This window comes from Mobula birostris, chromosome 19, assembly GCF_030028105.1.
Source record: "Mobula birostris isolate sMobBir1 chromosome 19, sMobBir1.hap1, whole genome shotgun sequence".
Taxonomy (NCBI): domain Eukaryota; kingdom Metazoa; phylum Chordata; class Chondrichthyes; order Myliobatiformes; family Myliobatidae; genus Mobula; species Mobula birostris.
In genome coordinates, this window is record NC_092388.1 from 46,533,862 (window position 1) to 46,559,484 (window position 25,623).

A 25,623-nucleotide genomic window follows, 5' to 3' on the forward strand; every position below is an offset into this window, starting at 1 on the left:
CCAAATGGCTATGTTCTTTGCTGCATTGTTCTATATTCTATCCTCTCATTAACTTTGGCAATTCCCTAGCAAGCCCCCTACCAAATGCTGTAGAGAATAACAGACTTGGCTCCTTTGGAGATACTCATAAGAGACCACAAGTAGCACCAGCATTTTAGATAGTGGGAATGGGTCCAAGAATGCAGCAAGTAGACTGATGGAAGGCTTGAAAGCCTGAGTTAGGCGATCAGTACTCTTACTCTTTGTCACCCGCCAGCACTTATCCCTTTAGCAGCTGAAACATAGCTGATCAGAGGTTAAATCTATCACCTAAAATTAACCCAAGACATGCAGTCTTACAATAATTATTATATGACCAACCTAGCTCCTGAACTTACTTGAGGTCAGGTTTCAATTTGAAATGTTCCAATTCTTAGCAGCTCCAACCTACTAATTGAAGGCTGAGAAGTTCCCTTGGTCTATAATAGACTTAACACCATTTAAAGTCCAAGTCAAACCCAATTATCTTCTTCCTGCAGTTTAGTTTATTATTTTATCATAGGCAAGAGCACAAAAAGAATTTAATCCTTTTAAATTGTGTGCAGAATGGGAAGGTGTCTTTAAATCAAGCTTTTATATCGAAGAAAAATGACCATGATGCCATTTGCATATTGGAAAAGTTTCAATACCACCTCTCAATTATCACAAACACCCAAATCTATTGCTGTGCTATGTGGGGAATAAAAAATCTTTGTTATTAGTTGGTTGCTGCAAAATAGAAGCGATAAAAATAATAAACCAGATTTTGAAAAAATTAATCCCCTATACACTAAAACATGAAATGTGTTAGCATCCAACAGAATCCGAGGATACACTCGGGACAATTTGCAAGTGTTGCCACACATTCTGGCACCAACACAGAATGCAGCCAACATACAACAAGCAACAGCAAGACAACACCACCCCCCCCCCCACACAGACAAGCCTCCAACCCCAGGACAGACCAATGCTCCGGCTAGACAGCACATATTATTTATTGATTCAAAGGAAGAATCTGTAGTGATATGTGCATATATATTATTTCAGTTTAATTCAAGGATTAGCACTGACAATTTATTTTACATTTCACTAGATGGTGCTGTAATATTTCTATTGCATTTCTGATAAATATCCAAATACCACTGAGATTCTTTGGTGCTTTATAAGATCTAACTCAAGATAAATAAATGAACTGTGTGAACTCCCAGAGAACTCTGGAGTACAGAATACTAAAGACACACCACCCTCTGGGAGAAGAAATTATTCTTCATCTTAGCTCTAAATGGTCTGTGCATTATTTTGAATCTATGACCTCTGGTTCAAGAGTCCTCAGGCACGGAAAACATTCTCTCCATAATCCCCTGTCGAGCCTTCTACGAGTTTCAATAAGAGTACTTACACTTGAAAACCTAGTCTACTCAGTTACAGGATACAGCTGCCAAGTCAGGAACATACGGTATCTACTGAAATTTTACTGCATATTCTATGGCAAGAATATTCTTTTTTTTTTTTAGGAAAGAAAAGGAAAATTGTATACAATATCCCAAGTGCGTATTTTCACTAAAACCATGCCTTATAATAAGACAGGCAATTGTAATAAGTTCTCTTGAATGTTTTTTCCCTTCCCAGAGATGCTGCTTGACCAGTTGAGTTCTTCTGTTAATTTTCTTTTTGCTTGTTGTAAATCTTGCCCTTGTACTCAGATCTTCTTGCAATCAAGGCCAATATACTATGTACTATGCTAATTGCACCAGTACACTAGATTCTAATGACTTCTGTGCATGACACACAGGTCCATTTGGACATCAATATTTTCCAGTCCCTCACCATTTTTCCACATGCACTTTAACACATCGTTGATTGCTTATGTAATTTGTGTTGAAACCTCTTTGCATCCTCTACACACAATCCCACTCATTTTCATGTCATCATGTCAAAACAGCAAATGCATTATTTGATCCCTTCAGTCAAACTACTGATGTAGATTGCAAATAATTGGGAAAAAGCATGTAACCCTACTGTACCCCAGCCAATATAGCCTGCCAACTTGAGAATAACCTAAACACAAGGAAAGCTGCAGATGCTGGAAATTCAAGCAACACACATAAAAAATGCTGGTGAATGCAGCAGGCCAGGCAGCATCTATAGGAAGAGGTACAGTCGACGTTTCGGGCTGAGACCCTTCATCAGGACTAACTGAAAGAAGAGATGGTAAGAGATTTGAAAGTGGGAGGGGGAGGGAGAGATCCGAAATGATAGGAGAAGACAGTAGGCGGAGGGATGAGCTAAGAGCTGGAAAGTTGATTGGCAAAAGGGATACAAGGCTGGAAAAGGGAGAAGATCATGGGTCAGGAGGCCTAGGGAGAAAGAAAGGGGGAGGGGAGCCCAGAGGATGGGCAAGGACTTATAGTGAGAGAGACAGAGGGAGAAAAAGAGAGAAAAAAATGATAATAATCAATCAATCAATAAATAAATAAGGGATGGGGTACAGAGGGGAGGTGGGGCATTAACGGAAGTTAGAGAAGTCAATGTTCATGCCATCAGGTTGAAGGCTACCCAGACAGAATATAAGGTGTTCTTCCTCCAACCTGAGTGTGGCTCCATCTTGACAGTAGAGGAGGCCGTAGACAGACATATCAGAATGAGAATGGGAATGGGACGTGGAATTAAAATGTGTGGCCACTGGGAGATCCTGCTTTCTCTGGCAGATCTCCCCCTCCCCCCGCACTTTCAAATTTCTTACTATCTCTTCCTTCAGTTAGCCCTGATGAAGGGTCTCGGCCTGAAACGTCGACTGTACCTCTTTCTATAGATGCTGCCCAGCCTGCTGCGTTCACCAACATTTTTTTGTGTGTGTTGCTTGAGAGTAACCTGTTTATTTCAAAACTTAGTAAAGCAAAATATGTACTCTCATAAAAGTTTGGTTTGACCACAACTGGAGAAGTTTGCCCAGTTAAGGTTGGCACACTTTAAGTAAGATGCAATCTTCACTGTTCCAACGAGTTCCACAAGATGTATTTAAAATCACGAAGAGTACAGCCAAAGTAGGAGAGGAAAACTATATGGTAAGTGGTTTGGTATAAAAGGGATAGCAATAGAAACAGATTCATATAATAGCATTCAAAGCTTACCAAAAATCCACGCTCCTCGATCATGGAATCAACTCGGCACTGCAGTTTTACACAAATATGACCTTCAAGAGGGGACAAGAAGGGAACCTACAAAAGTCATCATATTACATATGATTTGTACTTTTAAAAATAAGTATTTTGATGGGTCTTGTCTTCTATAAATAAACATACTTCATTCTGTATTTTGTTTTGCATTATAGATCTGTAAACTTAAGGTCGTCAGATAACAATGTCTGCAAAGATATAATTTAGAATATCAAAGACAAGAATGCTGTTGCTTTAAAAGCTAGCAGTACTGTTTGATAACTACTAGCTTTTTCAAAAATGTTAACAGCTACCAACTATTTCCAAAATCACTAATGATATTGGAAATTATATTTATTAACCAAAGTAATCTCAAATTTAGTTCTCAGAATTAAACACATCAAAGAATTAACACAGATATCCAAGACTACTTTATGACTATCGCATTTACACAAAACATATCAAACAAGACACTTAACTGCTAAGAATATACATGCTAAAACAGAATTTAATCCATTTAAAAGTATTCTGATAGGCTAACCTTATCTAGTTGGAATTTAGAATTTCCTACAGAAGTGAGCGAGAATTTGTGGGATCCGATCATGCTGAAATTACTAGTGCGCACTGCACTGGGACCTCCAGGACTTGCCAAAGCTACAAATGAAACAATATTTTGAGGAAAAATTGTTAGCATTTTCAGTCACCTTCAAAAATTACCTAAAAAAAAAATCAGTATCACATGACTATATTTAGAACCAGGGAGATGCACCTCTCCTTCATACAAATTTAAGCAGTATTGATAGCTACTCTTTAACTGGCCACATCACAAATGAATAAACTCAATGGAGCTAGTAGAAATCATATCCAAAATAGATCCAAGGCCTATTTTAGATTGCTATTAGTAGGAGGACTTGAAAAATTGTCAATGGCTAATGTGGCATTGGCAATGTTTCAGGGTTCCTGGGGCACAATACACAACCTGTGAATTTGGTTAATTTGCTGTTTGACAAATACATGTAATGAAGATCAATCACTATACTAGTTTCAAATACACATACTTGTGCTTAGCAACACAAGCTCCAGGCAACCTTATGAACATCTGAAGCTTATCAACAGCCATCTGGTACTCCCCTTTAAAAAGAAACTCTAAAATTCAGATTATTTGGAGCATCTTTCATCACCATGTATAGAAATCAAAACCTAGTGCAAGGCAATGAAGAGAATTGCTGCAGAACGATGTTTATTGTCTCACAGGATATTTATTTGTTTAAGACATGCATGTTGGAACTTAGTGGGATTGGGATCTTATCTTCAATTGGAAGTTTGTCATTTCTGTTGAAGGAAGTTCAAACATCTTTGGCAGAGTTATGGTTAGCTGAACACATATTCAAATGGGAGAAGCAGAAGGGAAATGAAGGCAAAAACTTTAAGTATGAAAGGTTGCGATAACACAATAGCGTAAGGCAGTGCCTCAACATACTTAATGCTATACATAGGAAAAGTTTGGTTATCTGACACTTCTGAGTCAGCATCCAGGCCAACTGAGATGAACCATTCTCCCACCAGATACCCCACTGCCAAGTGCAAAGACACAACGGTAGTAACAATAGAGGATTTAAATTACAGTAATTTTAAATATGAGACACAGTAAATAAAACTGATGGCTCAGAATTTCTAAACCTCATTCAGAGGAACCTTTTTTGCCATAATGGAGAAAGCTAGAAAAGAGAGTAATACAATTTTATTTTAGGAATTAAAACTGGTCAGATGGGAGCACTGAGGGAAAGCATATCTGATTCTCTTACAAATATTAGTGAACATCCCCAGCATTTTATTTTCATTTCAAATATCCAGCATCTGCAATTTATTACTGTTCATTTTTTTTTATACTAGTGATCACAACTAAATTAGATCTACCATAGTTATACATAACAACAAAGCTTAAATAGCTAACATTTTAAATTGTGGGTAAGGCCAATTTTACTGGACCAAGGTCATCTTGCAAAGGTAAACTGGAAACAGTGCCGTGGGAAGCACTTAAGAGAGAGCTGTGAAAGTCTTAGAATAAATAGGTTATCCAAAAAAAAACCCACCCTTGAAGACAAGATACTTTAAGTGAAACCTATGTCAGACATTAATAAGTTAATAGTACAGAAAATCTAGAAAAGTGTAGAAGTGACGTCAGGTTGGAAATTATGAAAACAAAGTCTTATTACAAATATATTGGCAAATAACTTCAAAGAAAATAAAACGATGTTTTCTGACTGTAATTTCCAGTCCTCCCTAACTGTATGAGCACTACCAATTGATTGGAAGACTGTCAGCAATGCACTTGTTTTCTTTCAAATGGGAAGAGAGAATAAATCAAATAATTACAAACTAATTAAATTCCAGTGGTAGCCTTTGCAAAGCCTTTTCAGATTTTGCATCGTCAGAGTGGATACCCATGAACAATTATTGACAGGCATTCCAGGAAATGTGGGATAAAGTCAAAATGAATATATTTATTGAAAACTGCAGACAGCAATTGGGGTCATTCAGGAAGCCTGAGCACACAAGAACTAAAAGCAGTAATAGACTTGTAGGTCTTTTATATCTGCTCCTCAATGCAAAAAGATCATGGTCTGATCTCTCAGTTTAGCACTTATTTGTACTAACCCCATATCCAAAAATCCCTTAATCTGTCGCAGTATGCAAACTTCATAGCCCTTTTGGGAGGAGTTCCAAAGACATGCTATCCTTCAGATTCGTTTTCACCTCAATCCTGAATGACTTGCCCCTTATCCCAGCACTTTGCTTCTTAGTTCTCAACAACTCAGCCAATACACCTACCCTGTGAGATACTATATCATTTTTGTGCATGTAAATCCATAACATTGCTTTTCATTCCTCTTAAATTCAGGATCAAAAGCCCATTCTGGAGGTAGCCAAGCGAAACAGCCATTGGTTATAGATGAAGAGAAGTGACAGCAGCTGGGCCCTAAAATGACCCATGGGCAGCTAGATATGGAGGGGGATGCTCCTGGGATGCCGGATTGCACTCGAGCCCTCTGGAAATGTAGTGGGTTTAAACTGATGAAACATCTAAGAAGGGGGGTGCCCACTTGATGACCCCTGGGAAGCATCGCCACCCACCAAGCCCCACCTCAAGATCGCTATGCTAAGACCTGAGTTGGGATCTGCTTATCAAAGAGATTGAAACATCTAGTCCTATGAGCTTGAACGTCTCTTTAATCTCTTCTCATAACCTACTATTCCACCTCAGGAACCAATCTGTTGAATCTTTTTTTACAGTTCTCTGTTACAGATAAATTCTTGCTAATGGCATATTATTTGCCTTTCTAATTGCTTACTGCAGTTGAACATATTTTTTTTTTAATTGACTTGCATAGAGGAACATCCAGGTTGCACTGAATACCTTAACCTTACGATTTTCAGCAATTTTAAATTAACATTTTTACATTTACTATTTGCCAAATTGGATTACTTTGCATTTTTCCAGGTTATAATTTTATTCCATGTAAGCACCCATCCCTTAGTCTACTACTAAACCTCTGATTTATCACCGAAGCTCACAATGCCCTTTGACTTTCCAACACCAACAAATATGCATTTAGAGAGCTCATTTAAATCATTGATGTAAGTTGTGAAATAGCCATGGCACCCCACTGGACACACTTCCATTTATTCTCAATGTTTTCCGTCTTTTAACCTACCCTTAATTTACATTAGTATTTTAGCCCCAATCTCATGTTTCCCAATTTTATTTAATAATCTGTACGTGGTAAATGAAGGCATTCTTAAAGCCCAAATACAACACAACCATCAATTCTTTTTGGTAGCAAAAACTTAAAAAGCAGATGTATCACACATTATTTTTCGCATAAACCTTTGCTTACACTACCCTTTGCTAGTATTATTTTCCAAAGGCCCTCATTACCACTTCCTTAATAATAGATTTTAGCATCTTTCCCCATGTTTTTATCATGATTACAAGAGAAAACCCAACTCAAATTTTAAAGTAGTATGTAACCTACCTGGTGTGTGCAAGTTGCTCTTCTGTTTGGAATGAAGGAAGAGTATACATTAAATTATGCAAAAAGTATATATATACACCAGAAAACAAACAAAAGTATTTTCAAGCTGGCTTTAAAAAAAAAAGTGGTTTTCAAGACTTTGTCTCTCCTTTGGGGATTATTAGGGCCCAATCGAATATACAAGAATTCTGTTCATATATTCTTTTTATTAGTCTTGAACAGATGAGGGATTTTCACAAGTGGCATTCTGAACTTCACCAAATCTTCTGTATCCTCACATGAAATGAGATATCACATACAGGAAATCCATCTCATCCTCTTTTACTCCGTAATCTGCAGAGTCACAGCCAACTTAAACAACAATTGGAAGATATGGGAAATGTTGTTTAAAGCAGGACAAAGGACACTCAAAGTCACAATGAAACATAGCTCACTTATGGTGTCAGAGAAACCAATATATCGGAATGAAGGAAAAAGATCCATGCCAAAATGGAGACGTAGTAAACCCTTGTAAAGATTAACTTAAGTGAATGAGGATGCCTACGCTGAACAAAAAGCATTAATTAGGCACTTCACCTATGTATTTCACAATTCTGGATGTAAATGTGGCAGGAGTTTTACAGAATTGCTAAGTTTCTACAAGTGTGTTTAAATTATGTTTCTAAAATATTCCAATATTCTTCTAAAAAAAATTTAGAAGAATTTTTTTCTTCTAAAAAAATTGGCCAGCTCATACCATGTTCTCTCATCTTGGAGCGGGATGTTTTATGCTGGTTAAGGCCAGTACTTGTTTTGCAAAACAAATGCACTTCCATTAATTCCTCGTTACCATGAAGAAAAAAAGATAACGGATCAAGTTCAACAAAGCATGAATTAATTAACTATCAGTCCTCACAAGATAGAATGAAGGATGAAATATCAAACCCTATTTGTGGATCATCTTGTGACTGCTCCTTTAGCCTACTTTGTATTAATGACTTTATTGATTTTAATTTAAAAAATACATAAATCTAGGCAATATTTACCTTTCTACTAATTTCACTGCTATACATAGAGATGGGTTAGTAATTTATCAGTCTCAGTGCTCTTTAACAAGCTGCTATATTTGTCCAGAATTTCACTGTATATTTCTGCTTTAAATACTGAGAATTGCATTTATCTGCTGAGATGGTTTATAAATCTGCATTCCATTATTTACCTTTTATTTAAAAGGACAAAAAAATCAGTAATAAATGTACTTAATTTTCTTATTCACATAATTTTTAGTTGACACAGAATTCCTGAGTGTCAACTAAAGCACGCAAAGTGCAGTGTATTATCTAATGTGACAATATTTATTCACATTAAACTTACTGTAATTGAAGTCAATAGCCTCTTTGGAGTAATGGCCTAAGAGAGAAAAAAATTCTATTAGTCACTGGACAAAGGGATGTTGTGATTAAAAATGCTCTCCTGTATCTGCATGCAACCACAACATTACCACAGCTGCGCAAAACAATTCTGTTAGTTTAAGGTTGGTTACAATGTTATTTTGTTTCTAAACGGAGGACAGGGGAGAGCAAGGCCCTTCTTCAAGTGAAAAATATTCCACAATTACAGAACAATTATCAAGCTGTACATACTGTACTACCTATTTTTTGCCCATATAGAAGTATTTGAGTAAAGTATTCAGAGAATTAAATCTACTAATTAAAACCACCAGCCAACCAAAAATACAGGCTAAAGATATTAATTACCATAAATAATTACCATAAAATTTAAATATTTCCTGCTGGAACTTTCTTCTCTCGGTATAGACCTCATAAGCTACAAGAACCACTACCTAGATGACTTGGCAAAGCCCCCCTTTTGCCTTCTGTTTCAGCAGTATTTAATTTTAATAAGAGACAACAATCAATTAAGAAACACAATAATCACCTAACAATTATTAATCTAGTTGTTCCATTTTAATTTCCTGTTTGATTAGTACTAATGACACAAATATATTGACACGCAAATTTTGCTACCTGATTCTGGGTTCTATATTGATTATAATAAGACTACAAAGTACACTGACAATGCATCGATATTATTTTTACTATAATTGTGGAATGATCTGTCTGGTATGATAAAATGTTGATTACAAGATGAATAAATTAAATCACAGAATATTGATTGTTATGCATGATAGAATTAATAGTTTAGTACGGCAATAGTCAGAGGAACCGAACAAAATCTATTTCTTTTTACATCATTGCCACCATTTAATTAAAATAAGGCATTACTTACCAAAATTTCAAATGAGATTGAGAACATTATACTATAATCAATCTTGAATTGCTTGCAGGTAGCTTGTGCATTTCGTTTTCACCCAAACATCTCATACCAATATATTCATCCCAGCATTGCATTCCTTCCTTCACTCTGCTCTAACTAAGACTTTGTTCTACGTCCTCCTCTCTTTTGCTCACGCTCTCCCTAGTATTCTACTCCTGCCTTCGATCTGCTACTACATCCTCTCCATATACCTCTTTACTAATATGAAGGGGAAAAATAATGCATTAATCATAAAAGGTAGGTCTTAATTTTTAATCAGGTCCTTACCCATTATGTGTTGTTTATAAAAACCGTTCCAATGTCAATCTCAGCCTGGATACTTATTCAATATACTCAATATTTTCTAGTTACTTTCAGCTTCTTCAACAAGTTCTCAGTATACAGGCATAAATAAGTCTCCTGAACCCTTATTGAAAATTAAGCTAATATTTCACTAATAGACATGGAACTATTGCCTACCACTTTTCAATTCCACCAAAAGAGAGTAAGAATATCATTACAATGTTCTGATACCCCACTTCTATCAAGAAAATGAAAGCACCATTATTTAGGAATTATACAGTTACATGATAGGTTTTAAAGACAGATCTTAAAGGAAAAGGAAATGGAAGAGCAAACCTGTAAGCACAGACGTTCAGAATGTGGGGCCTGAGCAAAGGCATAGTTGCTACTAAGGTGTATAAAAGCTAGGGTGCAGAAGAAGCCATGTCAGATGAGTAAAGAGGATTAGCAAAAGAGGATGTTAGAGCACTGGGATGGATATAGCAACCAAGACAACAATTTTAAAATTGCTGGCGCTGTATAGAAAACATACCCTTTAAAATAAATAGGGCAACTGCTGACAATGACATGATTAAAATCTGACATGCAACTGAATTTGGGGTTCAAGAATTTGAAATTGTGGTAATTTATAGAATATTAGTTGATTACAGAAACCCAGAAATCAAATAGTGGTGATTAACTAGTATTACAGAATCTGTGCCCGAATCTAGTCTTTCTCACTTAGCTGAACTGAACCATGTCTTTGAAATTCTCACTTACGTACTTGGCAATCAAAAGCAAGTTTCTTTCACCCCATTCTCCAAATCTACCTCAGGATACTAAGGACCATTTATTGTGTCCCAGAGACCACTATTTGATCTCAAAGTTAAAAATCAAATACACAATGAACAGTTCATGTGAATAACCCTTTAAAGAGGTGCTGTGTCACATAATTTGCATAAGTAAAACAAATGGAAAACATCTTTAGGTGAAGGGGAGTCAGAAATTAAGGACATCAGGTTGGGGTTTTATTACTGAAATGTGAGAAGAGATGAATTTTGTTATATTCAAAATGTGAATCATACCAAAGAGCAAATCAGTTTTCGAAAGTAATGAAATACTCCCAGATGAAGCGCAGACATTTTGCATAGAAACTACGGAAGAAAATATATTTAGCTAGCTTTTTGAGTTTGTCAGAATTTTAATAATTAGTTTCAGACCCTATACAAACTGATATTCCAAGAGAATTGAACTGTTTAAATGGAATGCGCAGAGAAATTCCATTATTCTATTACCAAACCATAAAAAAGATCTTAAAATAATGTAAGTATGCGACAAAAGTTCTTAAAGCATTAAAAATAAATGAAAATATTGGTTTGATTCCTCTTCTCTAATGAGAAATCAGCAGCAGCTTTGCTGTACTAATTTTTTTTTAAATTAGTATTTTAGTGTTAGTTGTAATTGTTTCCTCACCTTTCTGTTAGCCAACTTAAGATATACAGGTATTATTGTTAAAGTAAGGCAATTTTATTTTGAAATAAACAGAAAAACAAACACACTCCAATGTTCTGTTCTAGATCCAGGGTTTTAATTCTTCAAAGCTATTTTATTTTTTCATGTTCAGGTATGTGTCTAATCATTTATTTCCTTCAGTTAAATTTCAGTAGGTAATTTTACAATTTTGCATTTATAATCCTACTTGATAGTGGTTCAAAAAGACATGGAAACAATTTCATGCAAAACTTCCTCTTTACCTTAGACTTATTAGGTTTCTTCTTCTTATCTGTAACAGCACTCTCCCGGTGCAATGCCTAAAAATAATAAATAATGAAACAGCATTAATAAAGAACAGCATTGTTTCTTGGTGTATTACAACATTCTGCACTTATGGTCTTTTGGATTACAGAAATTTACTTTTCTAGAATTTGCAAATCATTACCCAGAAATTTGAACTATGGAATAAAATTCACCCACAAATTTACATAAAATAAAAATCATCACAAAATTTACATGGAACGCAAGTACCCATTCCCCCTAACATGTGACAGGTGGGGGTGTGGGGGGGGGGGGGGGAGAGTGGGGGAGGGTAATATACTGTAGACTTACCAGACTATAAATTTCTGTCTCAATTTCAAAATCATTTGAGACATCTTCCCTAAAATTAAAAAAAAACAAATTTAAAGCCCATTCTCCCTTATAAAAAGTAAAATCTAGTTTTTGTAACTAATAGAACAAAAGCACTTTATTTCAGCTAGTTCTGGAGGGAGTTTGAACTTGAGATTGAATGAAAAATTAGAGCCGATTTATATGCCCACATTTCAGAACCCTATTCATATGAACTAGTAGTCAACAGAATTCAAGACTTATTAAATAAAGGACAAGATTATGACATAAAAATAAAGCTTTATTACAGCTTGCCAATTAATTATTTAATTAAAAGTTATGCAAATTACCAATAAAAATAACTAAACACAAGAGATTCTGCAGAGGCTGGAGGTAAAAATGCCTATGCTTTTTACAGAAAAGAGACCACTTAGAACAGACTACTTTATTTAGAATTGCATGCTAGGTTCAATTTACCTAATAACTTCAATGTAAATGAGCTACTATCCTAATCTGCAGAATAGTTAAGAGTTAAATTTTAAAAAGCAAGTTGAAACAAGTGTTTGCAAATTTTTATCACATTTGTTACTTACAGAGTAAATTTTGTGGGAAAACTAATTGCATCACCACAGAGTGCATTTTGGATGGTGGCCAGTGGTGTGGCCACTATATTTAATGCTCCTGCTTTAATTAGTATAAAAAAATAATAGTTGGTAACATCTGAAAGAGACAAATAAACCATACATTAAAAATATTTCCTGATATAAACCTATTATACTATCTTCACTACTTAATTGAAACAATATATTGACTGTAAAATTCCAGTCAATACAAAATTATTTATACACATGACCCATATTAGTAAATTACATATAATTGATTAAAATATATTTGAGAAAAAGGTGGTTATATGAAATACAGATGTTAAAACTACAAATGCTACTTTTACCTAGTATTCTATTAACTCTTGATACTCAGGAATAAAGCAACACAATGTAACATTTCACTGAATTCTATCCATACAAAGGTGAATATTAAATTAATACAGTCAAAATGATTATACTTCAGCCAAAATCAATTAAGTCAATTGGAACCAGATTCAAAACCATCTATTTTAAAGTTATAACATTTTAAAAAGTCACCAAAGAATGGCTCTGAAATTGACATGTACTATTAAAAGAATGCAAAAGAGTTATACAACACACCAACAACCATTGAACTCACGCCTATCATTGCAAAATTTGTTAATGCTCAGTGGCAACTGATAACTTATCACATATTCCTTGCACTCTTTGAAAGGTACAGCAAGCAAGGGTGGCTCCAAGAACAGAGTGGGGCAAAGAGAGCCAGAGATTAGGAGCCCAGCTGGGGCAGTATGTATGTGTTTACGTGCATGAGCATGTTTACATGTGCACATACATAGGGGCGTGCTGGATAACTGTAAGGGGTTAGCATCAGTGTTGTGCAGAAAGACTGGCTTGACAAGGGCAGGCTATGTTTAAAAATATACTGCAGAGCATCTACCTGGTTAGGGATCACAGCTACAGCTAATGCCAGTGGCATCCTTTATAGTTGATACAGCTCCAAAGGAGTGTTGTACAGGGAACAACTTTGTTTACTGCTGAAACTTATCAGTTAAATTTCTGAAGTTGTGCAAATCAACCAAGGAAGTGCAGCAAGATAACAGTGCAATGTATCTGAATTTCTAGATTTTAAATAAACCACAAATATGTTTGTAGTTACAAACGATTACAGCATGGATAAATGATAGAGTGGGGAAATCTGAGTAACAATTTATTACATGGTTCAGCTTTAATGAGGGGTTGACAAATTAACAGTGAATTTAGGGTTCCAAGTGAGCATTAGTTAGGCCTACCAGTTTTTTGAGCTGTTGAACAGATGAAATCTGCCTTTAAAGGAATGCGGATATCTGAAAGTGCAATACAGCCTCTAGATGGAGCACATTCACCAGATGATTTCGCTGCAAGGCCACCTCTCTTAAGATCATGTACTCCTTCACCCTTTAATTTGTTTAATTCAGCAAGAAGTGCCAATCTCTTTTCACCTAAGTGAAATGAAGCAAGATAGAAGAGTTAAAGAATGTAATTGCTTGCACATATTATTTCAATCATGAAATTATATTTTATGCTGCAGTGAATCATATTCATTTTGCTCAATATTCTTATCTGCTACCTATCAAGTTCAAAATCAACTTCATCCAAGCTTAATGCAAAACATCCCAATAGATATTCATAACTTGGCCGAGGTAAATTTACCGTAGCTAAATTTGATTTCAAACTTTCTCACTTTTTAACTGTAATACATATTACAGGTTTTGGAAAGTACTAAGCTGAACAGATATTTTCTGGAACCATTTACAAATTTCTTGATTTATTACATTTAGTTACACCCCAGATATACGTATCCACACGGAATTTCATTTTTGAACATCATTCTTCACTGATGTGCAACAATGCACTTCTAAAATGTATATTCTGTAAAACAGAGTGGTTCAACTATGTTATTCTGAATAAGCACGAAGAAAGTTAGAATGGTTCCTGTTCTTGCTTCAAGGCTAACAAAGGCATGATTGTTCAGAAGCAGCAAGTACTCCAGAAGCATCAATCCCACATTATTAAGGGCATGTTTTCCTAGAAGATGATTCATATCATGATTTCCCATAACACACAACTCTACTTCCCTTTGCATTCCATGTTACTAGTGGAATGCACCCTTTGCAATGTTAGTCTTTGTATACAAACAAATAGCGCCACATCAGGGGACCACTTAAGAGCTCTGTATTGGGAAATAACAAGACAATCTCATAAGTGGCCAGCAGCTGCATTTGGAGACACAAATGATTGCAGATGCACATCACCATACAGCCTACAGATGGGATGAAGATGTACATTTTTAAACACATATCAAATATAGGTAAGAGAGTTTAGTTACATAACTCTCAACAAATAACCATGCTCGTGTAGGGCTACAACTTGCTGGCTCTGTTTCAAACATGAGGGTAAATAATATGGAAAACTCTTGAGGAGAAAAAAAAACACTTCTGAGAACAAACTGAACCCACTGCCTTATAAAATGTGTCAAGAATTGCAGGTTAAAAAAAATAGATAAAATTTGTTTCTTTGGCATTCCATTTATTTATTCCCCACTCCCATCTGTTAGAGTAATTTTTGTGTTTAGGTCATTTACACTTAGCAAATGGCTTTGGCCACCAGTCTTCTGTTCCTAAAAGCTATGAATACCAGAATCCCAGTCCATTTGTAACAATGCATTTCCTAAAAGCTGTGAATACTGAAATACCAGTCCAGACGCTGCTGGTGCCTGTGGGATGGATGTAAACCAGAAGGTGTGAGGTTTGCAGGTAGTTTCAAAGACAGCATTATCTATACTTTGTAAGTATGGATTGTCCTTCATGTTAAGCACATAAAATACCAAATAAATATACTGTGGATTCAGTTTGGAACAATGGATTCCTGAATACCAGTCCAGATGCTGCTGACGCCGGCGGGATGGATGTAATCAGGTGTGAAGTTTTGTAGGTAGCTTCAAAAGAAAGCATTATCTATACTTTGTAAATATGGATTACTCTTTGTGTTTAGCAAATAAATATCGAGCCCCACACTGGGCCAGCAGACCTTTCCACTGAAAGCGTCTGGATGCCTGCTGTACCTTGTTTTGTCGAATAAAGAAGGTGCTTTGTACCTACCAGTAACTCTCTCTCTGGTGATTTCATTCACACAACAACCCCACCCACCTCCTATAAATTTCACGTGTGAATTTTATTACATATCTAGGAGTTCTGGTTTATGATTTATAAATTCCATAAGGATGAATTTCCATTATCCAGGCTGTTTGGGGGGGGGGGGGGGTTCACCTGTAGTTTTTAAAATATATAGCATAACGGAATTCACTGTTATTTGAATATCCAATACATCCATAAAGAACTACTGGTGAATTGGTCTGACACATTTGAATTTGATGTTTTGCCATTTTCCTAACAGCAGATTTGATAAAGCACACCTATTTAGTTGTGCAATTAGTGCTCATGCATCTGCCTGTTTAAATGTGTACTAGACTCTGCAGAGTCCATGATATCACAGATTTGCATGTAAAAGTATATATTCTATAAAGACAGTGCACCATGTGTTTCTTACTAGCAATCAGTAGCAGCCTCTCAGCTTCAGCCTCCTGTTGAGAGCCCTTCCCATGATCTTCATCTGTACAACAGCTTAAAGCCTGGCTTGCCTGGTGGATAACACTTTGCTGGATATTTATTTCATTGTTCAGATTCTTGGAATAATAAAGTGAAACAAATTTACATATAAGGGAAAGAAGCATTCAAGTGAAGGATTTTTACTGTCCGCACAGTAAAATCTGTCAGCTCAAAAAAAACCAAATTGCCCCATGCAACTTAAGATTATAAACTTAAAACTTCTGACAAACACAAATAGACTCCAGTTGTTCACTTTCCATTGAATTTTAATGATTTTACTTCAAAATTCATTACTTTTGAGGCATTCCAGTTGATGTACTCAGCATGCAATTGTCCTTTTGTAGTTCGGACATTACCTTCATCTTCTGTTTTATGTTAATTGAACTTGGAGTTGCATTAACTTTTTCCTCAAGTCTTTGAGAAACATCCTCTCTACGGACAATAACTTGTTTCACTGAAGGACGCTCAACAGTTTTAACTCTTTGTGATCTGTAGGCAGCAATACTACAGGGAAAAGATTAATGGGCAAAAAGAAAACAAATTAAAATCATAAATACAACACAAAATTAATTAAAACCCAAAAATATACCAATCTAATAACAGAAATATAAAAGGCAGTAAGTTCATTGTCAGAAATCTAATAAAGCAGCTTGCTGAACAAATTAATTTAAAGACTAATCATCAAGTCACAAAGTAATTCAAAGGAAAAATCTTCAACTGCCGGAAATGTGAAAAATAAAAGCAGAACAGCCGGAAATACTCAGCTGGTTAGGTAGCATCAATGACCATAAATATTAACTTGGCATCTCTCGAAAGAGAGACAGAGTATCTCCAGCACTTTCTGCTTTTATTCCCTGACATTCCTGTATACTGTCTCTATCTTTTACAGTTGGGACAACCTGCATAAAATATGTCAATTTTCTATCTTGCCCAGCATCTCACCAATAGATTGAAATTGGCTTAATGGTCCCCTGGGCTCAACATCTGGGCCATTGGAAATCTCCAAGCCTTTTGATAATCACCCACATTTCTGACTCTCAGCACTGATAATGTGCAAAGGTTGAGGCAGTTTCAGGTCTGCCCTTTTTAGGGATACCCATCCCAAAGAGAAGCGTCAAAGTTCTTGCATGTCAAGCCTCCTGGGAGAAAGATTTTCTTTGAAAAAGTAAAATTCATCAACAATTACTCCTCCCCCACCTCACCATCAATCCAAACAATAAGACAAAGATTCAGCTCATTATTTCTTCCTTGACTCCTCATTTTCAGACCAAGCCAGGAACCCTGCCCCAGATGTGCCAAGATATCCAGAAAGAGTTTGGATCACTAAAAGAGAATACTTCCAACCAATTCACAGGCTAGGGGATTAAGCCACTAGCATGTGGCAAGTGACACGGTTAAACCAATGGGCAGGAATTACTGAGAAACAGAGCTATTTTGGCCTTTTGCCCAGAAACAAAATAGTAGCTACTTTAATAACTGCTAATCTGTGGTTCAGACAATCCAGCCCAATCTTTAACCTGTGCCTCTCAAATCTCTGATTGAGAAAGTTTAAACATTGTCATTACCCAAAGGGAATTATTGAATGTAACAAGTAGTGTCTGGTTCTGTTCATTTAATGGATACTGCTGGATGAAGCTTAAGACATACTGGTAAAATTTCCCATTAAGTTTACAGAAAAGTCTACCCAGTTCCCAGGTGTTTTTGCCTCAAAGAAGGAGAAAGTTAAATGGAGAAAAGCAAGGTTAACAAATATATACAAACGTTTGTAAATACATCAAAAAACACCAAATGCACTTATTAATCTAACAAACTCCAAACTGATCTCAGACCACCTAACTAGAGGAAAGTACTTAAGGAAATAAAATATTCCCCTACATAATTCAATAGCAACACAAAACACAAAATCTTTGTATTACCTGTATAATAAATTGTGATCATCAGCTGCAGATCCTACATTGTCAGTTGATGTTACTCTAGTTATGGATTCCAGCTGACATTTGCCTTCCTTCACATTATCTGAAGGTTTACCATTCTTCTGTGTGGAGTAAACAAAATATTTATCAAATAAGCTTATATATAAAAGGTTAAATCCCACAGTAACTCCCTCCATTAATTAATTTTTTTAAAATTCCATCCATCCAACTAGATTCTTTAAGATAGCTAAATAATTGTTGAATTGAAATCAACAATTTACTTTACTTCAAAAACAAAATATATCTTTGTAAAATGTACAGTTGCTAAGCTCCCATATTACAAAACAGAAAACAATCAAAATATTAACTGTAGGAAAGGAAGTAGATCTGTGACAGAAATATTTTCTAATTGTCAATAGAATTAATAGTTTATATTATGCAGACTAGAAAAAGCTGACTGCTTAAAGCCCAATAGGTTGTCAATAAGGAAGCAGGAAATGTTTCAAAACAAGTTTCTGTATAGCTTGCAACTTGGAGAAGGCAAATTGACGGAAAATATGAAAATGAAGGGTGAAAGAGGCTAATGAATGTTGAGTGAAATGAAATTTTAAAAGAAAGGGTAAAGGTTGTAAATAAGAAAATAAACAAGGCTTGTCAATTTTGCCTCTTTAATCAATACAAGTATAACCAATTAACATAAAGCTAGGCTGAATCATAGCACTCTGGAGCTACTCAATCGTTCGCCAATCTGCAGTATTAGGATGGTCAACTACACATTATAAAAATAATTCCAGGAATAAGCAGATCAAAATGCATTGGATAGGTCCATGGTTTAGAGGGATATGTGCCAAAGATGGGCAAACGGGACTAGTTTTACATGGAAATCTTGTTTACCAAAAACTAGTTGGGCCAAAAGACTTGTTTTGTCTGGTATGACTCTATGAACTTGCTTTATCTTTGAATTCAGTGCCAAGTTTAGGAGCAGAACTTGGCTGTTCCAAGCTGTGGACTACAGATGTAGTTTACAGGAGACATAGCATTTCTATTGCAGCCACATGTATTTCAATGGGATTGAAAAGGCAAGTATTATTAATTCACCTTATTGTTTTAAATTCAGATTAACTTTATATCCAGATCTGCAGAGCCAGTCTGCAGGTTGCTGCATTTTTGCTTTTTTTTTTAAAAAAAAATCAGACATGGCTCTGATTTAACCATGGGATGTCACCTCTGATTATTCAGCACTCCCTCCTATAGTTTTAGGTAAGATTCTAGGAGTTCAAAATGTTTGGTGTTAAATTGATAACCATACACATGGTACAAGCACCACTAGTGAAAAATGTAAGTTTCAATTTTGTGTGTTTGTTGCAGCTCTTCTACAGATGGGGCTACAGTACAGCAGGAGATTGGAGTGGTGTAATGGGCGGTGCTTGAGCAACACAGAGAGCTTCCATGTTGTACAGTGCATGTAGAAGATGTTCCAGTTTCCAGTACTAATGACTGTTGGTTTTATAGGTAATTGAATTCTCCAGAAGAGGAAAAAAATACACAAATGAAGATTATCTACAAAACTATAATCTCACCTCTGGATTTGTAACTGCATCAACTGTTTCTGCCAATGGTGTGAGGAGTGACATTGAGGATATGTTTAACTCATCATTTTTCTCCTCTAGATCACTTTCAGTTTCCTTGTTGCACACCTGTTTCTCCTTCATCCCACCATCTTCTTCTTCATCTTCGTCCTCCTCTTCCCCTTCCTCCAAGACGCCATCGAACAGTTCATTAATGACCACAGAACTGTTAATCTCATCAACACTCATCTCAATCTCACGTACTACTTCAACTTTATCTGCCAGAAAGATATTAACATGAGATTAATAGCTAACAACTTAAGCACCTCTTGGTTTACAAACACTTAGAATATATACACAAGGGAAACAATTTCACAAGCAAGACCCGATTCAGATCAAAATGTGTGTTCTGTCAAAATTCTTCAGTGATTTTCAAGATAATTTATTCCGCACATCAGCTAACATTATGGTTTCAAATGGAGCTGCCAATGCACTGTCATACTGAGTACAGATACATTTTATGAATCTGTGCTAATTTATAGTCTGTAGACAGAAATTCCCTAGTTCTATATGTTTGAATAATTTTACATTTATTTTTAAAGACATTTCAATAGATGACCTACTTGCTCTCCTTCCCACTGCCCAATTCAAATCAATATTCCTCAGCATGAATACAGATGCAGTTAAAAGTGTAATCTGCTGTGCATGAAAACATTTTAATCCATTGTTTCACTTGGGCATACATAATTTTCTAAATCTGCAGCTTAGTCCATTTCTTCCTTTCAAGAACTAACACCAAATCATCAGCTGAGGAAGGCCATGGTGTTATCTGCAGATTTTCTACCCAAACTCTGATGATGCCATTCACCTAGAATCATAGGCAACGAATCCCAGATAAGATACCTCTACGCAACTGCCTCAGGTAGGTCATCCTGCAACTAAGGCAGAGATTCTTATAGGAAGAGGTCAGGGCATTGACAATGGATTCAATTTATTGAAGAATCCATTGATAAACTTACCAAAGAAACAGAAATAGGGTCAAAAAGATGCTTCTATGAAAACCTTATGGCTTGTTCAATGCTGATGGTCCACCTAGCTTTATTTTTATTATATTATGATGCATAGCAATTTCATATATCATCAACTAGATTGCTTTGGATTTGGAGTCAGGAGCCTGGTTTATTTTCCAAAAGAGCAGTAATGAACCAGACGTCTTGTAAGATAATCCAAAGTTCAAAGTAAATTTATTATCAAAGTAAATGGAGAGTACATGTTGTCACTATATACCATCCTGAGATTCATTTTCTTGCAGGTATTCACAGTAGAACAAAAATATACAGTAGAATCAATAAAAAACTAAACACAAAGACAAACAAATATGCAAATGAAGTCAAAATATACAATTTAAAAAAAATAAATCCAGAATTTTATAAATCATCCCATAAGTGATGCTAGCTTTTTACCCCACATAGTTAATTTACAGATATAAACCTCCCTTTTTGCCATGGTGGGATTCAAAATTGCATCTCCTGATCATTAGTATAGAGAAATAAAATAATCATAGTATTTCCATTCATATGCAATAATTATCAGCTTTTCTTTAATTTCTTCATAACACAAAGACTATTACAAGCTGCTGCCCAGATAGAAACATATGGCTATCAAAGACGGTAATAGTAGTGAGGTCTTGAAACATATGCATATTATAAGGAAGGTGGTATTGCTGCCTTGAAGCACATTAGCTGGGGAAGGGGAACAAATTGCCAGGCCTAATGAGTGTATCCCCAGATCTTATGGGAGGCCAGGGAAGAAATCATGGAGTCCCTTGCAGAAATATTTGCTTTGTGTTAACTACAGGTGAAGTTCCAGAAGAGTGGAGGGTGGCTGACATTGGTCTATTTTTTCCCCCAAGAAGAGCAGCAAGCACAGGCCAGTGGGCTGAGTTCAGTTGTAGGGAAGCTAGTGGAGGGAATTCTGAGGAACAAGATCAACCATGGCTTGGATAGTCAAGGTCTGATCAGGAATAGTCAACGTCTTTGTGGATGGAAGGTCATATCCAACAAATCATTTGGAATTTTTAAAAGACGTAACAAAGGGGATAGATAAAGGTAGGCAGTAGATATGAGGAAATCTGCAGATGCTGGAAATTCAAGCAACACACACAAAATGCTGGTGGAACGCAGCAGGCCAGGCAGCATCTGTAGGAAGAGGTACAGTCGACGTTTTGGGCTGAGACCCTTCATCAGGACTAACTGAAAGAAGAGATAGTAAGAGATTTGAAAGTGGGAGGGGGAGGGGGGAGATCCAAAATGATAGGAGAAGACAGGAGGGGAAGGGATGCAGCTAAGAGCTGGAAAGTTGATTGGCAAAAGGGATACCAGGCTGGAGAAGGGAGAGGATCATGGGATGAGAGGCCTAGGGAGAAAGAAAGGGGGAGGGGAGCATCAGAGGAAGATATAGTGAGAGGGACAGAGGGAGAAAAAAAAGAAAGAAAGGGAGGCAGTAGATGTTTTCTGTATGGATTTTAGTAAGGCCTTTGACAATATCATGACAGGTCCATCTTGAAAATTAGGTCACATGAAATTCAGGTGGAACTAGTGAGACAGATTGAGAATTGGCTCAATGATAAGAGGCAGAGGTTGATGGTTAAAGGCTGATTCTCCAACTCAAAGCCCGTCACTCATGGGGTGCCTCAGGGGTCAGTGTTGTTCATGCACGATTATCAAGTTTGTTGATTATACAAAACTGAGGGGGTCTTGTTGATAATGAAGCAGGTTACAATGAATTACAAAAAGATCTTGAACAATTAGGGAAATAGGCTGGGGAATAGGGAATAGATTTCAACTTGGATAAGTGTGAGGTGATGCATTTTGGACATTCAAACCAGGTAAGAGAATAGAGTGAAAAGTAGTGCCCTAATAATTATGATGGAACAGAAGAACCTGGTATAAACACACAGTTCCCAAAAGCAGTCATGCAGTAGACAGGATGGTGAAGAAGGGAATTAGCATGTTGGTCTTCATCAGTCAGGTATTGAGTTTAGGATCAGGGACATTATGTTGCAGTCATACAAGTTGTTTGTAAGTCCACACTTGGAGTATTGTGTACAGTTTTGGTCATCCCACCATAGGAAAGTATTGCCAAGATTTACAAGGATGTTGCCTAGACTGGAAGGCCTGAGTTATAGGGAGATGCTGACAATGCTGATTTTTTATTCCTTGGAACAATGAGAGTTTCTCCTGAGGTCAAGTGACACTAGAACTAGAGGTTATGGGTTTAGGGAGAAAGGCGAAATATTTAAGGGGAAGCTTCTTCACTCAGAGGGTGTTACAAGTGTGGAACAAGCTGCCAACAGAAGTAGTAGATGCAGGTTCAATTGTAACATTTAAGTGTGGATAAATACACGGATGGAGGGATTTAAATGGATATGGTCCAGGTACAGTAGATGTGACTAAGCAGAAGAACAGGTTAGCTTATAGGTAAGATAGACGGTCCTAATCTTTTCCCCTGGTATGGGGAGTCCATGATAAAAAAGGAGGGAGCTGAGAGACCTGAGAGGTAACTTCTTTACACAGAGTGTAGTGAATACCTGGACTGAGCTGCCAGAAGCGTAGTCAAGGCAGGTAGAGTTGAAACAGTGTAGAACTATTTGGATAGGTACGTAGACAGGAAGCGCTTGGAGGGTTACGGGCTGAATGTGGACAACTGGAACTACCTGAGAGGACGATGTCATCAGCATGGACTAGTTGGACAAATGGGCCTGTATCTATCCTGTATGACTATTGTACAGAGTGGTCTTGATCAATATCTGGAAACAGCTTTGAGACTGTGGTCACAGAAGCACCCTCTATGGGTTGAAGGCACTGGTTCAGTTCTCACTACTGGGCCTAGAACAAAAAACTTAGTCTAACACTCCAATGCGGCACTGAGGGCAAGTTGTACAGTTGAACACACTATTTATCAGCTGAATTATTAAACTAACTCTGCATCTACCCACTTGAATAGAAGGTTCATTGTTTTATGTTGAGAAGCAAGAGATCTTCAACAATACATGAAGGCAGCTTACCTGTCCAGTTATGAATGGATAAGGATGTCAGTTTCACCTGCAGTACTTGTATCTCAAAAATTTTATAGCTAATTTTCAATTTTTTATTTAAGAAAGTATGGTTATATCAGTAATTGATGCTAAAAGCTCAAAAATATTAGTACAACTAAATTTTCCAGAATGAATTACTACTTCAGAGATTCTAAAACTATTGCTGCAAACAGAAATGACTTCTTACCTGTACTTCTATCGCAATTCCCCTTTTCTCCTTCATCTACAGCAATATGCAACTGCTCATAAACACTGGATATCCTTTTGAAAGGGCTTAATTTAGCAGGGTTATTAGGGACCTCCTTCACATTTTGGTCTTTGAAAGTAACTATAAAAATGAAAGCAAAAAAGTCTGTTGAAATCCAAGAAACATCACAAAATCACAAGCTATTTAAAATACCCTAAAAATCAAGTTTTTTATTATACAAGTGCTTTTATTGAATTTTTGCTTATTCCACTTGTATTTTACAGCAAGAATATCCATATCAAAAGAAGATGCTGAAGAAAAATGCGTACAAATTAATTCTTAAAAACTCAGACAGGTAAAGATACATTAATACATATTCTTATAACCTGCCTAAGGTGGTGGAACAAGATTCTTTGGTCAGTTTGGAAATAAGCTTGAAGGTGCTTTTGAAAAGGATTATTTTTAAAGGGAGGATAGGAACAATTAGCTAACTCTTTCAAAGATCCAGTAAGGTCATAATGAATAATTACCACCTTTGCTGTTGGATTTTCTTTCTATACTCTGATACTCAGGCATCTCTAATTCTTATTAATTAGATAATTCCTTGAAAAGAAGCATCGACCCTTTGTTCAACACTTCACGAACACTGGAAATTAGATGTGCGTACTTTATCAAATTCATTGACACTACTGTATCCTTTGAATACAATACTGATAATTCTGTTTTATGCATTCCAGGTAGACCATTGGATATTTAGACATATACAGCCATTTCACATTTATTTTAAGATATTACAAATAACTTTAATATCATTAGTTGTGAAGAATCATCTTTGATTCCCTTTAAAAATGTGCTAATATATGATGCTTTCCCAGTCCATAATAAATAGCACTTTGCGCAGTGGATAATGCCCCATTCACATTCTAAGCATGAAAATATTATACCTTACAATGTCAGTTTCAAAATGCGAGAGGGTGCTTATAAATGGAAGCAATTTTCTGCTAAAGCTTTCAAAAGGCTTTAGCCCAGTAATTGCTACATGCTTTTACTTGGCATTAAAACAGCACTATGAAACACCCCAACATAGTTCATGGAAGCTGCATAAAGAACACAAACTTCAATTGCAAAGTTCTTAGAATACAATGTCAGCTTTCACCTGCATCTCTAAATGGTGGAAAAAAAGGTTTTCCGGTGCAAAGTTGTGCTAAAGTATTGTCTCTGTGCTCCTAAAGGATTAGAGGGAACTGGAGAGGCTGATGAAGAACCATCTTCCAGGGGATCTGTTCCTTGTGCAAGAGCATGAGTGCAGCTAATGAATGCCTGCACTCTGTTGCACCTTGCATTGTATACTTGCATTGCTTATGAGTGCTGAAAGAAAATTATATCACTGCTTCTTCCCTTTAATATAGAAATTTCACATAATTCAGCCTTGAGTAATAAACTGAGAGACATTTCAGAACTACAGCAGCTTGGAATGATCCCAAGGCCAAAAAGCTGAATATAACTGTGACCCTGCCCTCTGTGCTCATTCGTTATCCTCAGGAGAACTAAATGTGGGCCAGTTGAGCGCCTAGAGCCAGGAACATGGACAGGTTTTCAACCAGAGCCTGGGTTGGAAATGTGGACAGGTGTGTGCTGCTAGGATTAACCAAGTCAAAGGTGGGGGTGCGGTGGGGGGGTGGAGGTGAGGGGGTCAAGAAACAACGAGGGAAGAAATGAAAAAAAAGTGACTGGCACA

The 25,623-nt window shown here is 36.4% G+C and overlaps 1 protein-coding gene across 1 annotated transcript in view; it reads right to left on the reverse strand.

Annotated features, from left to right (window-relative positions):
* Positions 1-25,623, reverse strand: part of anln (anillin, actin binding protein) — a 65,637-nt gene that overhangs the window by 10,804 nt on the left and 29,210 nt on the right. The window contains exons 9-21 of the mRNA XM_072283539.1: positions 23,886-24,026; positions 19,615-19,880; positions 18,038-18,156; positions 16,478-16,625; positions 16,063-16,198; positions 13,767-13,955; positions 12,484-12,610; positions 11,894-11,942; positions 11,542-11,598; positions 8,564-8,599; positions 7,211-7,232; positions 3,715-3,827; positions 3,150-3,236 (exon numbers count right to left, since the gene is read on the reverse strand). Of these exons, the coding sequence (XP_072139640.1) occupies positions 3,150-3,236; positions 3,715-3,827; positions 7,211-7,232; positions 8,564-8,599; positions 11,542-11,598; positions 11,894-11,942; positions 12,484-12,610; positions 13,767-13,955; positions 16,063-16,198; positions 16,478-16,625; positions 18,038-18,156; positions 19,615-19,880; positions 23,886-24,026 (1,490 nt within the window). The remainder of the gene's footprint in view (positions 1-3,149; positions 3,237-3,714; positions 3,828-7,210; positions 7,233-8,563; positions 8,600-11,541; positions 11,599-11,893; positions 11,943-12,483; positions 12,611-13,766; positions 13,956-16,062; positions 16,199-16,477; positions 16,626-18,037; positions 18,157-19,614; positions 19,881-23,885; positions 24,027-25,623) is intronic.